Source organism: Calidris pugnax, unplaced genomic scaffold (genome assembly GCF_001431845.1).
Source record: "Calidris pugnax isolate Ruff unplaced genomic scaffold, ASM143184v1 scaffold17, whole genome shotgun sequence".
NCBI lineage: Eukaryota > Metazoa > Chordata > Aves > Charadriiformes > Scolopacidae > Calidris > Calidris pugnax.
The window spans coordinates 7,195,683-7,213,128 of record NW_015090794.1 but is presented as its reverse complement, the minus strand read 5'-3'; the positions used below and the strand labels follow the sequence as shown (position 1 = coordinate 7,213,128).

The 17,446-nt window shown below is 38.9% G+C and overlaps 1 protein-coding gene across 4 annotated transcripts in view; it reads left to right on the top strand.

Moving 5' to 3' along the window:
• Positions 1 to 17,446, top strand: part of CPPED1 (calcineurin-like phosphoesterase domain containing 1) — a 70,248-nt gene that overhangs the window by 18,720 nt on the left and 34,082 nt on the right. For 3 of the 4 annotated variants that reach the window (XM_014936547.1, XM_014936548.1, XM_014936549.1), the window contains exon 3: positions 10,334 to 10,552. In XM_014936547.1, coding sequence (XP_014792033.1) covers positions 10,334 to 10,552 — 219 coding nt within the window. Of the gene's footprint in view, positions 1 to 6; positions 89 to 10,333; positions 10,553 to 17,446 lie in introns of those variants that run through there. The other variant, XM_014936546.1, reaches the window with a different exon arrangement.

Below are 17,446 nucleotides of genomic sequence, written 5' to 3'. Positions count from 1 at the left end.
GCGGCCGCACGGCGGGCGGGAGCTATGGCAGCGGAGGGGGACGCGTTTCTGAGAGCCCGGGGCAGGACTCTGACCGCCTTCCACCAAGGTAGGCGCCGCGGGGCCCGCGGGAGCGCCCGGCGGAACCTCGGCATAGGGCCGCGGGTTCCGGCGGGCTCTGTTCCCCGCCGCGCAGCCGGGCGGGAGGGGCGTGCGGAGGGGAGGCCCGGGGATCTCCCCGCCGGCAGCGGGAGGAGCGCTCACCGCCAGGGAGGGGAGACGCGGGCCGGGCGGGAGGGGGGGACGGGGACAGGGCCCCGGCCGTCTGGTAGCGCCGGGAAGGCCGCGATGGGGAGCCGCTGCCCGAGGCGGCACTCGGCCTGGCGCTGCCGGTCGGGGGGAGCCCGGCTGAAGGCGGAGCTGTCCCTAGCTCGTTCGCACCTCAGCTGGCGCCTGGAAGCGTTGGCCCCCGCGGCCCTGCCCGGCCCCAGCGCCGGTGGCTCCGGCTCCTGCTCGGAAGGTGCTGGAAGGGTCCGACACCAGGGTCGTTTTAAGACGCTTGTCAGTGCTGTTAAACCTGGTCTCTCTGGCTTGTGAAACTGTTGGTGCCGGCGCTGTGCCATTATGTGTTTGGAGCTGTGGGGGTGACCTAACAGGTTACAGGTGGCTCATTGTTTGTGTTACTTAAATGAAAGGCAGGTGTGCCGTAACGGACACAGCTAGATAAGATCCCAGTCTATTCGAGGTGCTTCAGCCTCTCTCAGGTCAGCAGCTGGTTCTTCCCCAAGGTTTCCAGGTGGTGCAGAGGCAGCTCCCCTAACCCCTCGGCTGGCAGTGCCCGAGCACAGGTCAGCTCCATAGGAAACATGCTTCCAGAGTTACCTCCTCCCAGGTGAACAAAGAGAGGAGGCCGCTGCCAAGCCAGAGATGGCAGCCACCTGCTGACTGCTGGTTCTTGTCTTGTGGCTGGACCAACAGAAAAGTGTGTTGAACATCTGTGTGTGTCTCACCTGTTTGTAAAATTCTCCCAAGAGTGGAGGTTCTGTACATGTCTAGGTTTTTCAGGTGCATAACTAGCTCTGTGTTAAGAAATCTTTTCCTGTTGCCACACACACAGAAGGTATTTTATGCTTATAAATTAAAAATTGTATTAGTTTGGTGAGGTGGACGAGGCTACTCAATTCCAACAACTTTGTGGTATTTTCTTGGGTTTCGTTGGAAATATTTGGCTTTGCTTGTTGCCAAATAAAGAAAAATCACCAACTCTAAGCATGTGAAGTATACGTATGCAGTCATTCTGGCAACCTATTAATTGCAGATGGTGTAGTTGGTTTGGAACAGAACGCCTAGCATTTGTTGAGGGGACAGATGGCAGACAAGCCATCTAGTTATATCAACTGTGTAGTGAAATTGTAACAAAATGAGTGTTCAATGACAGTGTAAAAAATTCTAAACAAAAGCTTTAAGTACTTCTTGAAAATTGCCTTTAAAAGGGAAGAAAAAAAGAAGTGATTTGGATATCTGTTTTCCAGGTGTGTTTCTTTCTCCTGAAGTGTCCTTGTTTACATTCTTTACAAATTAATTAAGACTTTTCTTACTGGTTGGTTGGTTGGTTTTAATCTTGTTCAGGATTTTTTTATGCGATGGTAGTCCAGCTACCATCTTTGGGTACGATGTTTCTTTGTCAATAATTTACTTAACTCTTTCTTAAGAGGCTAAAGTTCAACACAACCTTTTAATAACTAAATGATTGGAAAAAAACGGAGTGAATGGCTGATAAAACTGAAGCAGTTTCTTGCAGTTTAGGATGAAAAGCAGGTACCTGTGTTTTCCTCAGTCTTTAAGTTTCCCTCCTTCTGTTAAAAGGATACTTAACACAAAGCATTTACTAGCCCTGCTGTGGCTTGGCACACTGTTTCCTTTTAAAATTTGAGCTTAATTTCCTTTTTTTCTTAATACCCTTTCCACAAAATCACTCTTCCACACTCTGTCTGTCCCCTAATAGTAATTTGTTCAGTCTGCTTTCACATAATATGGAGGTTATACCTGTAACCTGCTCTAATCTACTCTTGGTATGTGATGTGTGAGTTGGAAGCTCAAGGTTAGGGATCTAAATTAGCCATGAGTTGATGGAGTGTAGAAGCAAACAGTGAATAAATACCCTACTAAATTGGCAAGAGACCTCTGTATGCTTTGGATTTACTTTTTAAATAAATCCTCTGTCTTTTCTACCCATGTGAAATTATGCTTCAGGTATTTACTACTTTTATTAGTATTTTAGTGAAGAAACAGGGCCATATGTTTGAGTAAATTCTGTCTTTGCTACTTCTCCCAAAAAGTCATGTTTTTTTTGTTTTGGTTTGGTTGGGTTTTTTTTTTTTTGTCCCAAGTATGCCAGTAGCATGCTGTGCAAGGAATTTCTGTGAAAGTATGTAGAGCACTTTTTTTCATGTAACTAAACAAGTGATAGTACCATCAGTTTAACTGGTTGAGAAGTGTGTCTGTTTTGAAACCTGTCTTTTGCTAGGTTGAGCTGATGGTTCCAAAACCTCTGTCTGGAAGAGGCAGATAACCACTGTTGCATACTCACCTTCTCAGTTCCTCATGATTTTATGTTCCTCTGTCATGTCCCCCTCACCAATCTTTTGTAAGCTCTTTAAGTTTATTCAGTTGCTTCTCATATTTTTTCTCTGTTCCTTTCCCATCTCTGTTTTTTTTGCCATTACTGAATGTTGAGGTGACTCTTCTTTGTAGCACTTGCTAGAACTATCATTGTTTCTGTGAAGTTGGTGGTGTTTTTCCTATTGTGTGCTATCCTGCACTTCTCTGCATCTGCTTCCTTGAACACTCACTGAGTAATGAAGTCTCCCCACAATTCCTCACAACCAGGCCTTATTTTCATACTGCCAAATGGCTTAGTTTTACCAAATTTCACTTCCTTGCTATTCAGATTGTTTTCAATATGTTGAACAGTATAGATCCCCTTACAGATTCAAATGGTGTGTGTCTTACCCATCTCTTCTTACCATTTTTTAATGCATGCAAGGACTTTCTTAAATATTTCTAACAAAGGCTCTTGGTTCCTTAAAAGTCTTTGGTGAGTAACTGTCATACTTTTGGAGACAGTATGAAGTGGGAATCCTTATCCATGTGAAAGATGTCTATTACTCTTTCTGAAGATTCAGTAGGTGCAGTAGTTACTCTCTTTCTTACTGTGTGTTCCATTAACTTGCCTGTACAGGTGCCAGTTTTGCAGTCAGTGGTTACCAGGTTGCTCAGAAAAGTGATTTAAATGTAGGTGTGATGCTGGCCATCTTCCTACTCCTTCGGTGCAAGGGCAGTTTTAAGCAAGTGATAACTCCCCAGGGGTTAGCTGTTTTTTACTTCTGAGTTCTTCTGTGGGTGCCACCTAATCTGAGTGGTTTGTTATTGTTCATGTCTATTTGTTGAATCATCTGCTGGTGTTTTGATTTGAGACAGATCTGATGCACTGTTTGTAAAGAAGAATTCTAGCATTAGATCTTCACAGGTTGCTTCACAATAAACACGGATACAAAAATTTACATCATTTTTCTGCTCTGCCTTTATCTTTGCATGGCTGGAACATCTATTAGCCTTGGTGAGTGTCTGGCAGACTACCTATTCCTAATGCCTCTAAAAAGGACTGTATTAGTTTTCAGATTTATGCTATTCCCCATTGTTCACTTTTTTGAGCTTTACTTCTTGGACTTTTGTATCTAACCTTCCAGTGTATAAAATCTGTCCTGTTTTCTTTATTTGGATACTTTAGCTTGTTGAAGTATGCTGTCCCGCTCTTACTAGCACCCTTATAGCTGCTGCTTATGTTGTTTTGTCAGTCTGGATTTTTTTTGGTCTTTCTGACGTTCTTAGTAAATGCTGTGCATATGGTCTGAGCCTCTGGGACAGTGTCTTTGAATAGTTTCCATGCTGCCTTCAAGGATTTTTGCACTTCTTTAAAGCATCATAATTACATATAATTCGCCTTCCTTTGAAATTAAATACAACCGCAGTTGATTTCTTATTTTTTCTTGCTTTCACATGAGTGTTGGATCTTGGCACATTATGATTACTGTTCTAGAGCTCTTCAACAGTAATATTTTTGAGCACTGATCAGCACTGCTTCCCAGCTAGCATATTCCATTCCCAGTACTGTCTCCAACTCTCATATGAATTAGGCAAATTTGTACGTGGGTTTTGAGCAACTTTCTGTGACTTCACCTTGTCATTATGCAAGCCACCCCCCTTCACACCTACAGGCTTGGGCTGTAAAGTTTCTGTAATGAGTTTACATGTTAAATTTGGGGGTGGGCATAAAGGCATGACTAGAGTTTAGCATTCTGTAGCCTTCAGTACAAATAAACTGTATCTGAGGGGGCATTTCCTACCTTGATGGTTATCTAAGAAGTTTGAAAGTATATCTCTTAAAAATAGTAGCGCTGTGTAATTTATTTGAGAAACTATATTCTGTCAGCTAGTGTTTCTGCTGACATTATCCTTCTAGTTTAGGCCCACTGTACTTCATTTCTCCAATAATTGCTCTTTTAAAGGCTTTTATTTTCTCTGAAAAATTTATTTTGATAGCTGTTTTGAATAGGTTTTTTCCCTGATGCATAAAATTGCGTCTTCCATAATAGGTTGCATTGGTCATTCAGCAGAACCCTCAATAGTTGTATCTTTGGTAGTCTCTCCAGTACATATGGAAAATATATCTGAAAGGAGTGGGTATTTCATTAGATTGAAATCTTTTCTATTTGGGCATACAGACAACAACAATGGTGGTTTTGTAGCCATAATTATTGATACTGTTTTAATTGTTAAACAAGGAATTTTTAGGGATTTAGTGCAAGTCCTTTATTGGTTTTTGAGCTATTTCAGAACTGAGAGTAATGAAAAAAAATTCTTTAAAGATCAACCCCAAAACAACTGCAAGGAAAAAGGTTTTCCCTTTTGTATTGTTTATGATATATAAATTCTGCCCTCAGTTAAAAGATTCCATTTTCCTTCCTGCCTATAGCTGCTTTAGAAAACCAAGGTTATGTCTCTTGTGCAATTTTACCTGAAAAAAGAGTCACAGGCATACTTTGTAAGCAGAGACAACTCAGGGCAGGGAACTATGTACCTCTTTCTGCTATTTTGTCATCTTTCAGAGAAGTGAAATTAATTCTCCTGGCAAACCCGATGTGAGAATGAGGGCATTCTTTGTATATATTACTGCCTGTACTATAGCGAGCAAGCACTAGGCATGTGTCCACATCCATTCTTCTCAGATACAATAGTGTCTATAGAGAGACTATGGACAGAAGGAACTTTTGTACCTGACTTGTTTCAATGAAATGCTATAAGAGTGTAGAGAAAGATTAAAACCAATGTACTGTTGAAACCAACGAACGTACTTTTTTAAAAGTCCCACCAGGGAACTATTGGAAATCCCACCAGTACCATGTGGCTATCAAAGGGCCAGCTTTCAGTGGTTTATATGAGCAATCTCTGTATATCTGTGTTTGTAATCCTTACAGAGGGGGGAAGAATAGGGAAGAGAAATTAGGGGCAAAGGGGAAGAAATAAAGGCAAGGCAAGATATTAGCTATTGTCCTCCAGAAATGATGAGGTTTGGCTTAATTCCCACCTATGTCCTTGAAGTGTCTTTTTGTGTGTGATCACAATACTTGGCTGAGGTTTTCTCTTGTGAATTGCTGCTGACTACTTTGGCCCTTCACGGAATTAATCCTTAGATAAAATTAGAAGCTGGCACCATTTTTCAGCCTATGCTACTAAAAATACATTGCATTGATCCTCTCTCTGTACTTTGGCATGCATGGGAGCAGAAAAAGAGTGGGAAGCTATTGAAACTGAGGCATAACAACATGTTCTGAAGTTGGACTTCTTCCGTGGCAATCAGCTGTGCCTCTCTTAAGGAGGCCTGGGAACAAAACGGATTTGGAATAGGAGTGTTGTGTGGCTCCATGTGTAAGAGCAGCTCTGCAGACATTATTTGGCCTTCAGAAATGGAAATGGCATGTACGTCAGTTATTGGAGAAATCTGCTGACTTTTGTATGGCATTTGCATTTTCTTATTGCTGTGGTGAATTCAGAAAATGGCAAACAGCCTCTATGGGATGAAGAGACAATGTGCTGGCATTCTCAGCTCCACTCAATTTTGCGATGCAAGGGCCAAAGCAGGAAAAATTGCTTATTAATTGAATACTATTTTTCTGTTACTTTACCTAACATGTACTTTGTCTTATACAGCTACATAGCTCATCTAAAGGCTTGAAAATTGAAACTCCTAGCAAGAAGGGTGCCTTTGATTCCCATAAAGGATTCCAGTAAAAGTCATTGCTTGCTATGTTTGAAGGGGAGAAAGCAACTGTATGTGCTATTTAATTGAAACCTTATGGAGTAACATCTAGGACCTGGATGATGACTAGATGATCACTGCAAAAACAGCTGTTCCCCCTCCCACCACTTGTGCCCAATGCTGTTTGTTACTAACCCTCTGCCAGACTTTGGCATTCCCCTGGCATAGCAACAGAATGATTTGTCTGAGCGCTCTTCTTTTGATTCAGTGCAAAGTCCATAAAAATGGTTCAAACACTCTTTTGTGTTGCCTGACTTACTGCTTAAGCAGACAGAGTTGATTTGCTCGGCCTGCGGTACCTGTTCTGCTTGAGCATGCTAACAAGCAGCTGGTAAGGGAGAGAAGTAGGGTACAGAAGTTTTGTTGTTAATTATCTGAACACAGTCCGTTGATAAATCATTTAATTGTTAGCCAAAAGACTTCTGGATCCATCTGTGGTAGTGGAAGATGTTTTTACATCCTGTCTCATTGCTACCCTCTCACCATATTGGTCTGTTGAAAGAGCAGGTGTGCTCCTGGAGTTTTAAACAAAATTAGCCAAATTGCACTAGTTGCAACACTTCAAACTTTAGCTCAACTGTTGTCATTCCTTGCATAGATAAGAACTCCTCTGCAGACAGACCAGTGAGGGCAATTAAGAATTATTTCCTGGATGAGCTGAATTCCAAACAGCTTAAGAGTTGGTGAAGGTGCAAGTTTGCACCAGGGGTGTTGTACCAATGCAAGTCTCTTCATGATATTCTGCTTTTATTTATAGTACTTTATAGTAATTGAAGCACGTTCCTGATAAACAAAAACTTAAGTTGTAAGTTTAAACTGAGTGTCCATATATTATTTTTTTTCCCCGTGTATTCTTTTGTTTGTGGGGAAAAAAATTGGTAAGTACCACTTGATGAGTAATAAACCAAATTCCGTTAGCTTAAGTACTAGGTTTATTTTTTTTAAATAGGGTCTCTATATGGAGTGATCAAATAACAAGACCAAGGTAGAAAATATTCAACCTTACTGCTGTTTTTTGTAACTATTTCATAAGTTACCAAAGACCACAAAAATATCTTTGACTGAATTATTTGACTAAGGCTAGTTAATTAAACTAACATTTTAAGTAAATGTTATTTAGGTAGCCCTGATTCCTGGATCTTTTCTGTTCCTGATTCACTTTCTTCATTTTTTCTTTTTCTTTCCTTCAGGAGAATATAGCATATACCTCTGCATCATTTTCAGTTCCTTCTCTTTTCACCTCCTATCCCTTTCCTTTTCTCCCCGCTCTTCTTCACCTCCACCCCTGCATCTTCTGTTTCTCCTTTCTTCTGCCACTTCTTGATTCTGTCTGTGTACTGAACTTCTCTTTTCAAATTCATTTTATCAGTGTCTCTCTCTCTGCCTCACGTGACCGTCACTCACCCACTCAAACCAGAGCATCTTTGTGCAGTCCTGGAAACATTCAGGTACTTAAACCTAGAGAGCTACTGTAGTGGCATGAATATAAGGCAGGAAAAAAAAATATTCACGAAGTGTATATTAAATAGCCCCCAGTCTGGCCTTGCAACCTGTTTCGCATCAGCTCTGCATGGTCCCTGACAGCTGTCTGCTTGCCAGACTTCTCTCAGTCCAAGCATCGTGTGTGAAGCTCCTTGTTACCTGGGCCCTGGCCCGCTCCTGCTGCCCGTGCCAGCCTCCCTGACAGCTCCCTGGCCTGCGCAGGTGCTCCTGGGGCTTTGGAGAGGGAAACACCGTATGTCCAGAATGGAAACAGACTTTTAAAACAAAGGCTAGGGGTCTTTTCTATTTCCTGTAAAAAAAAATTGATAAATGTCTCTATAATAGTTAGGCTACTATGGTAAAAATTACTGGCTTCAGATTAATCAATACAAAACAAGTAGATTTTGCTCAGTATTAATTATCAATACTGTCTACAGAGTTGCTGGAAAGGGGCAGGTGTTAAAAATCCTAACGAGTTGTTCAAAGATTTGAGCTTTTTTCCCGATTTAATAAGTGTGAGGATTGTGCCACTCCTCCAAAACAAGTTCCTGTTTCAAATTTTCCCTTTTTTCAATTTTATTTTGTATAGATCATAAAGGATTTCTAATTCAGGGTTCCTTAACTCTGTTTTTTATGTAGCTTTTCACTTAGAAAAACTGCAAGGTGATTTCTCTGCACAAACAATGCCTTTGATGCAGCATCTAAGCTGCTCTTTGTGGCAGTCATGTTTTGTCATGCAAGACGAAAAATAAAAACCTAAATTACTCTGTGTCATTCGACTGTTTCCATAAGGCTTCTATTGCAAACCCATGGATAGAAGGATCGTTTCACTTCTTTGAATAAGTTATGTAATTGGAAAAGTTCATTTCAGAATTAGAAACTTTTAGCCATTCATTAGCTTTTCGCTATAACATACATGATTATTATTTAGAACTAGGTAATGCTGATGTGAATTAACAGACTATCAATAATTTTGTTTAGAAATTAAATGTGAAAAACTAAAACGTAGAAGCTTGCATTTTGCAAAATGATCTGATGCCATAGCAACAGATGACAATTGCAATCAGATTTGGGGAGTTGCCCACGTTCCTTCTCACTCACCCCAGCCCATCCATCTCCATGGTGCAAGAGGTGAATTCTGACCTCTGTTTTCTAACCTTCCTTGAAAGAAACATACCCCACTTCTTGCAAAGAAGCTCCAGTTCTAGAACACTTGAAAGAAAACCAAAAGTAAATCCATGCAGTCAACATGCTACTTGCTCATGTACTGTTATTGGAAGATTAGTTTTGCCTCAAACTGCATTTCAGATCAGACTGACGTAATATGAGAGTATATTAATGGATTATATTTTAATTTGAAATAATTTGCTGTATCATTTTTTTTAGATTCAACTATACGTTGATATAATCTGATTTTTTTAACAGTTTAAATGCTGTTTAAAAATACCCCAATAACACTAAATGTATTAAGCCAAATACTGCTGTCAAACTGAAATGTTCAGGTTGCAAACTAATGCATTTAGACAGCTGGAGAAAATAAGAGTGTACTCATGTTTGTACTTTGATTCCAACTTGAGATGTAAGTCTAGTTAACAGGATACCCATTTTTGATTTTGATTTATAGCTTTATTTGCCCAGTGTTGAGATTTATTTTTTTTCTTAACGTACTTGTAGTCTTAAGTATCATGCTTCTTTTGTGGTACTTGTTATTATAGTATTGTCTTACCAGAGAAACAAGTATACAAGAAAATTGTAGCAGTACAAATTCTGCTGTACCCTCTGTCTGCGCTGACTATACCAATGGAATTTTATTTCTGAGTTCTCACCTTTTTCCCAGAGGTCTTGGGAGCTGTTGTGACAGTTCTAAATTAGGATTTTTGTTGTTGCTGCTAATTCTGATGTTGCTGGATTTTGTGTTTGCTGCCCTTGGTCCTGTTGAGTGGCTTCAGTTCTAACTCCAGAGAATGTGCTACATCCAACTTCTATCTGAAAGTATAAGAACAAAAAGCATTTAACTCCTTAATAATTTAAGGACAAGTCTACTGGAACCGTAAAATCTGAAATGTGTTGTGTATGTTAATTAAAGAAGCAATAATTGGAGTCTTAAAAGAATCAACTGAAATCTAATGTTACACACTTGTGCTATGTTGTAGTCCTGTAATTTCCAGCACTATTCACTGAATTCTTCACATACTTTTCCTCTAATCAGTCTGTAATTACCATGTAGTATAATTAGATTAATACACTTTCATTTATTGCAGTTGCCCATTAGAGGAAAATGTTGTACTTCTGCCTTTATATTTGTCCTGTATGAATGGCTTCGGAATTATGTACTTTCATTAAAGTGGCCTCAACTTACTAATTTACTTAGGTGAAGAACAGTTAATTTAATGATGCATGGAAACTTTCATTCTTGTTAAAAGTTTCTCTAGTGCTTAACCTTTTCCACTTACTTTTTTTTTTTCTTTTTTTTTCTTTTTTTTTTGTTCTTAGATGATGAGTACCAGTGGAAGGGGCCCTTCTATTTCATCCAAGGAGCAGATCCTCAGTTTGGACTGATAAAAGCTTGGGCAGTTGGAGACACTAAGAATGGAGATGATGAATGGGGAGAGGAAATCAAATTAGCAGAGCAAGCAGTGCAAGCCATTAACAAACTAAGCCCTAAACCGAAGTTCTTTGTGTTGTGTGGAGACCTTATCCATGGAATGCCAGGTAAGATAATTAAAAGTGTAGATTGGGGATTGTAACTCCATTTTCTTTATACTTCAAATTGGCAACAAGGCTAATTTAATTTATTTCATAATATTCTTTCATAGAATTTGGTATGCTACTGTTCTCATGTTTGGGGGGGAAACTGTGCTTTGTAAATGATTCTTGAGCCATTATTCTGATTTCTTCATCTGACTTCCTGTATCATTAATTTCAGGCGTGTACTTTTTTTTGTCAGTTTTTTTTTCAGTGGGCCTGAGAAATTTTCTTTGAAATAAAAGTCCTAAGAAGACACATTATAATTCTTTTTGGGGGGGACTCTAATCACTGGGGAAAATAGGGACTTCTTGCTTTAAGAAGACAAATGGGGACTCTAGCCATTGGGGAAAAACAATGCCAAGAAAAGAATAAAAAAAAAAAAGGGCTTTTTAAGTGCCTAAAGTGGGTGAAGCTCAGAATTTTCTGGCTTTCTAATGCTTAATAAATTCAACTGCTTCAATATTTAAATTCTTAAAATGCTAAAACTTAGCAAATTCAAGTTTGACAGTTACAACTTTGAAACAGGCTGGTAGTATTTTCTATTTTGAGAAGGTAAATACTGTTCTTGGAATTGAATGAAAAAGTGATGTTACTAGTTGACAAGTGGTCTCAAAAGCAGATGTAAGCACAGTGTCTTACATTTCTTAGCCTTGATGAGAAGCAGAGCTGCAGACAGCCTTAGCTGTGTCGCTGACAGCACAACAGTCCACTGAGTGAGGTTGCAAATACAGTCCTGTGTGCTCTACACTATGCTCTGCTTTGCATTCCACTTGCTCCTGAGGTGGTTCTTCCCAGCTCTTGTTTGCACAGGAAGGCTTTGAGCATGTTAGAGACCTTTCACTAATTTCTTCAGTGTCTCACAAAGTGGATTTTAAAACCTTAGCTGTCAAATTGATTGACATTATTTATAGGCTACAGACTTTCTTTTGACCAGAACGCAATTTTAGTGATAGAGTGGGAAAGAGTAAAAACCAACAGATTTAAGCTTGATAGAATCTACTGTATAAAATCTCAGTAGCTCGGTCATAATGTGAAGTCTGCCATTACACAGTTGTTTTATTGGTTTATGTTCTTCCATTAATTTTGGAAGTACAGGCTTGACCCAGAATCATAAAATAAACTCTTCCTAAGAATCACCTGGCCTTCCTATAGCAGAGTTTTAATAAGTGTTTCAGTTAAGACTTCTAATTCTTGTAAGCATTCCAAATAGGTTATCTTCAGTATTCTCTGTAAGAGGAATAAAATTCAGGACGTATAATTGGTGTTCTACATCCTGTTGGAAAGGATCTTTCACTCAAATTTAAATAATCCAAAAAGCTAAGTTAATATCATTTTATCCGGATATTTCTCAAAGAATTATAAAACAATGTGGAGTTCTGAGTACTTTTATCTATCTAAACATTATTCTAAGGCTTTTCTGTTGATAGAGGGTAAGTGCCAACTACAGAGTGCTAGCAATCTTCTGACTTCTACTGGGCAATGAATGGTTAGATACAATAAATAAGTCTTGCATGTTTTATGGTGTTTTTTTCTAGTGTTAGATCTCTGCAGTCATTGTTATCCCTTTTGACAGTGCAGGTCTCAGACTTCCCTAGTATTTTAAACACAAACCTGTCAGCATTTTGTAAAATGTGATCATATATCCATTTTTCTACCAAACATGGAAAAAAAAAACCTGAACTGATTGTAGTGTTGAGATCACGTAGGTTGTGCGATGCATGTGTATATAAATATTTGAAGCTGCCTAGTGCAATTTCCAAGAACCTGCAAGAAAGAGAAGTTCATTACTTGATGATCTTAAGGGTCTTTTCAGCCTAAATGTTTCTGATTACTTCACTTGAGCAACCATATTTTAATTCATCTAATAATTTGTTGATTGAGATTATGTTTTGTAAGCCTCTTTTATCACGTAGTTATATACAATAGTTAAGGAAATGTATTACTAAAAGGAATTTTAGAATATTCAACTGGAACAATTACTTATTTCATTACTGCCTTTGTGTTTACACAGTGGCTTGCTGTGCCATGAGTTGGTAAATATATAAGTACAATTTAACAAATTACAATTACTGTAAACCATTTGTCTTTCTATCTAAGCTCATGAGAGAGATAAAAGTGAATTGCTCTACCATGCAGATACCTGTGGATTGGCACTCTCACTAGTTGCCCAGAAGGGCAGGGAGATGTGTGATACAGCAAGGGAGACAGAAATGCAGTCAGAAAAATACTTCATAGAAGATAAATATAAATCTGTGTGTGTGTTTAAAATAATTTATCATAGAATGGTTAGATTTGGAAGGGACCTTAAAGATCATCTAATAACACTTAGAAATAATAGATTTTTCAAAGGATTTTTTCCTACCTTTTCCTGTTGCCTACTTAGCTTCTGGAATAGAAATTCCTTTAAAAATACAAAAAGATATAAAGAAACTGAAAGAAAATATATTTTAAAGCAAGGCAACTCACATCCTGTTTTAAAAATGTCTTACCAAGATACACATTGACAGTTTCTTTAGTTTGGTTTGTTAATATGAGACATTGTAAGACATTGGCGTTAAGAAGCCAAGATGTTGGCCCTGTAAGAACTTATTTGCTGCATATTCTTTTATCAAAATAGAAATCCTCTGATGTTAGAGATTAAAAGTTTCCTCATTCCTTGCAGTGAAATGTTTTGGAAAACTTGGAAGTACTGAAGTCACATTCTCAAGTTCTCTGCCCCATTGCTTGCTAAACTCTAGGGATTGAGGTGACTTCCTTCTCATGGAAGAATGATTTCTTAAATTTCTTCTCTTACATGGGTATGTGGTTGAACTGTGAGTGTGTTTCTGCACCAGTTATGACACAGATAAAAAGCAGAAGCCATTATATTCCACTGTAATCTGGCACAACTCTCCATTAATTCCAGTACTAATTCTGTGGTAGAGGTTTAATGTCTTTACATAATCCATTTAAACAATTCTAATTTGTGAAGACACAATGGCATAAAAAGCTGACAGCAACTGATTAAATTATTTTAAAAATTTTAGAAAGCGTTCAATTTCAAAATTGTAAGGATAATACTGAAATTTGCCAGCACTTTCATTATTTGTTACAACAAAAATTTGAAATTGCAAGAAGTCTTTTGTAAGTTTATGAAAAAGAGAAAACAGACAATCTAAGGATTTTTATAGCCAATAGCTTTTCAGGTAATTTGAACATATAATGTTTCCAGAATTGAAGGCCAGTAGTAAGATTTCTTTCCATGGAGTAATTTAAGTATTTTCACTGTTCTAGCCAAGGATGTTTAGACCTATGTAATGCATGTCTGTAGGGGAATGGTACTGTAATAGTTTCATGCTTCTCCACTGAGGAGTGTCTCCAAGAATAATAGCTGTGTCAATTCCCTTATCGTGTTAGTTCATAAAATGAAGGATTAAAAATTCATTTTTTCAGTAGGCAAAAATCAGAAATGACATGAGACAAGACATTGATTTAAGTTTAACAATTGTGAATTTGGCTTATACATGCATCTTATTTAATGTTTCAATTTGCCTTTTAAATCACTTGGGTATATCAGCTATATTAAAACTGAAAACATCAGCGTTAATGAAAATGTATCACAGTCACTATTGCAGCATGATTATTGAAGAAAGCTATTGTCAACTAAAGTTCAGCTATTTTATAATACATAGGCCAATGTTTATCAAGTTCTTTGGATTATACTGCTTTCTAATCAATGCCTGTCAAAAAAAGGGGGGAGGGGGAAGAAACCCCAGATCCTCCTCTCTTGTTTTAATATATTTTCTCGTGGAGTACTAAGTGTAAAGTTTATGACTCTTTTAAAGTGTACATTGTAGCCATTTAACTGAAGCAATGTTGAGGCCTTTTGCAAAGGAACTCCAAGAAATCTCAGAATTCCAGCAGCTAGAAGTGATGAACAGAATCCTGATCAGCTGGGAAGCAATCAGGCACAGCACTTGGAATCCATTACAGATGTCATTAGAGCAACGAAGTAATCAGTGCCAGTATCTTGGTATTTAGCTGCTGATTAAAAGTAGTTTGTACTCTGAATATTATTTTCAGAAGTTTTTCTTGATTACATAATCAAGAATAGGATATCTATTCCTGGTAACGCTAATATTGTGGTACATAATCAAGAATTTTAAGCAATACCTTATAGTGCAACTGTGTTACTGAAAATAATTTCTATAAACTCAATACTTACACCTAGATACACCATGATAATGAAAGACTTACTTCTGAAGACATTTGTGTTCATGGAGTTAGCGTACCTTAACTTAGTATGGCAAAAATGGTAATCTGCAAAATGCAAAATACTGTTGATTTGATAATGTGTTTGTTTCACTGCGTTTTTCTAAAACTCTGGAAACTTATTTCTAAAAGTGTTTTTTCTTATATCAAGTTGGAACCTTCTGGTTTGTTTTATGTCACCTTCCCATATTGTTCCATTAACCAATAGCCTTTGAGCCCAACAGTCCAGCCAGTTTCTCACCTACCTAGGATGCTGCAGTCTAGAAGAGTGGAGAACTAACTCCACAACCTTTTGATGATTTTAAAGAGGTGCACCATGGTGACAGCAGCCAGCTCTCTCACTGCTCTTGGATGCATCCCATCAGGTCCCATGGACTTGCTTTGATTGAAATTTCTCAGGAGATACTTGGCTTAATTGAGGATATCCACTACCAGTAGTTCCTCTGCTTCTTTAGCTCTGGGAGAACATTTCAGCGAAGACAGGCAAAAGAAGCACTGAGTACCTTTCACTTGTCACTCGGCAGTGGGACTGTATTTTCTTTGTTTTTAATTTTATTGGTAAAGCAGTAGCAGGAGCTTTTGCTGCCTATCATGCCCCTTGCTAGTTTCAGCCCTCTGTGCACTTGGTTTTCCCGACACCAGTCCTGCATGCCCAGGTACTTTTTCGGTATTACTCCTTTCAAGTCTATCTTTGCTTCTTTCTCACTTTTACATGCATTTTTCCTCATTTAGCGCAGTTGTTCTTCTCCCCCCTCCCCGCTTTAGTATCAGGAAGGACAATTCTTGTGTTAGGAGAAGCCTGTTTTCCAAGACACGTCAGCTCTCTCAAACCCTTTTGCCTTTCAGAGCTGCATCCCACCAGACCCTCTATACCAGTTCCCTGAACAACCCAGTCTGCTGTCCTGACCCCCAGACCTGCTGTCTGCCTTCTTACTACCCTTAGGACCTTGAACTCCACTTTGGTGCCTGCTACAGCCAGGGCTGTCGGGGATTAACACATCCCCTAACACTTCTGTGTTTGTGAGTATCAGGGTTAGGAGAGTGGACCCCGGTTGGCCCATCTGAGTTAGAAGTTGTCCCAGAGTCCCTCCTGCATTGCTGTCAGCGGATGTCAGGGCGGTTAGTCTCCTGTAAGATCCAGGGTCTGTGATCTGGAGACTTTTTCAGGTTGTTTATAGAAGACTTAATCCACTTCTTTGCCCCTGTTGGGTGGTCTGTAGCAAAACCCCACGCTTAGTGGCTGACCTCTCCCCTGGTCCTGACTCACAAGCTCAACAAACCTGGTGTCTGTTCTGAAGAATAGCTCCCTCCATACATTGAGGGCAAACTCCCCTGCCTTCTTGCCTGTATTTCCTGTTCAGTTTTAGATGAGGTATTGTGCTTCCTTCTTCATCCCATCCCTCAAGTGTAGATTGGTGTCCAGGAAACAGCTTCTGCCTTTCAGCACCTTTTGTTACAACAGCAGAGAATTCAGCTGTTTGCAGCCAAGGTCACCCTGCTAAAGCCATGGAGAAGCTGCATTTTTTTAATGATACTACTGCTGTCTGTAACTTGACAGACATCAGTTCTAGCCAGAAAAGTTCTTTATGTGATAAAGCTTTCAACCAGGTGTTTAATTATTTTTCATTAATTGCTCTGCTTACATGGGTGAAAGAACAAGTAAGACAGCAAGTATCCTGCAAACTTCACTTAGCTCTGATGTAATAAAACGTAGCTGTTTAGAGACTAAATGAAACGAGACTTGTCTAATAATGTGTATAATAAAAAAAGCTGATAGAACTTGATTAAGCTTGATCTGTTAGCAGTGTGATAATGGATCAGTGAGCAAGTAATGTTTATGCTTGCAGTTTCAGATGCATTTGTGTGTATATGTTAATTAGAAGGAATCAAAATCACTAGAATTGAGCATTACTGCACTTGAAGTACACTGTGAATACTTGTAGTAATTCCTTTGGTGAAGTGAAAGCATAATCTAATATATACATTTCCTACCCAAGTCATTCTGTTCTTTATCTGACATCAGCCTTTTCAGTCAATTAAGTCCAAGTAGTGATTTTTTCTTTTTTTTTTCCTACCTTTGTTTTATATTATTAAATTGTTTAACTAAAGGCTTTCATACTGTTATTTAACACACATTTCTGAAACATTTAATACTGGTGAAGGAACCTTTAGCTACGCTAAGGTGAGCAGAAACAGCATCTGACAGGTCAGAGCCCTGAGTGTTGTGCTCTGCTTCAGAATTCCTTTGTTTTGCTGAGAGGTGGGGAGGAGGACAATGCCCACATCACTTGCATCAGCTATTTCAAAGGTCTTTTCTCTGAGGGATCCACCTTTTTTTTTTCTTTTTTTTTTTTAATCCATTTGCACAGAACAAATCAATCTAGACAGCGTTCTAAGTGACGTCAAGAGAGTAAGCCATTGTATTTGAAATAAACCAAATTCCAATACAAAAATCCTGTTGTCTGCTCTTCTGACATGCCTAGTGAATTAATTCTAGTGGTGGTACTTCTTTTTTAATTCATCTGCCTATACTTTCATTTCTCTCATTAGCTTCAGAAGCAATTACCCATCTTGCTTTCTAGTTTGACCACAAGATAGCAGGGTGTG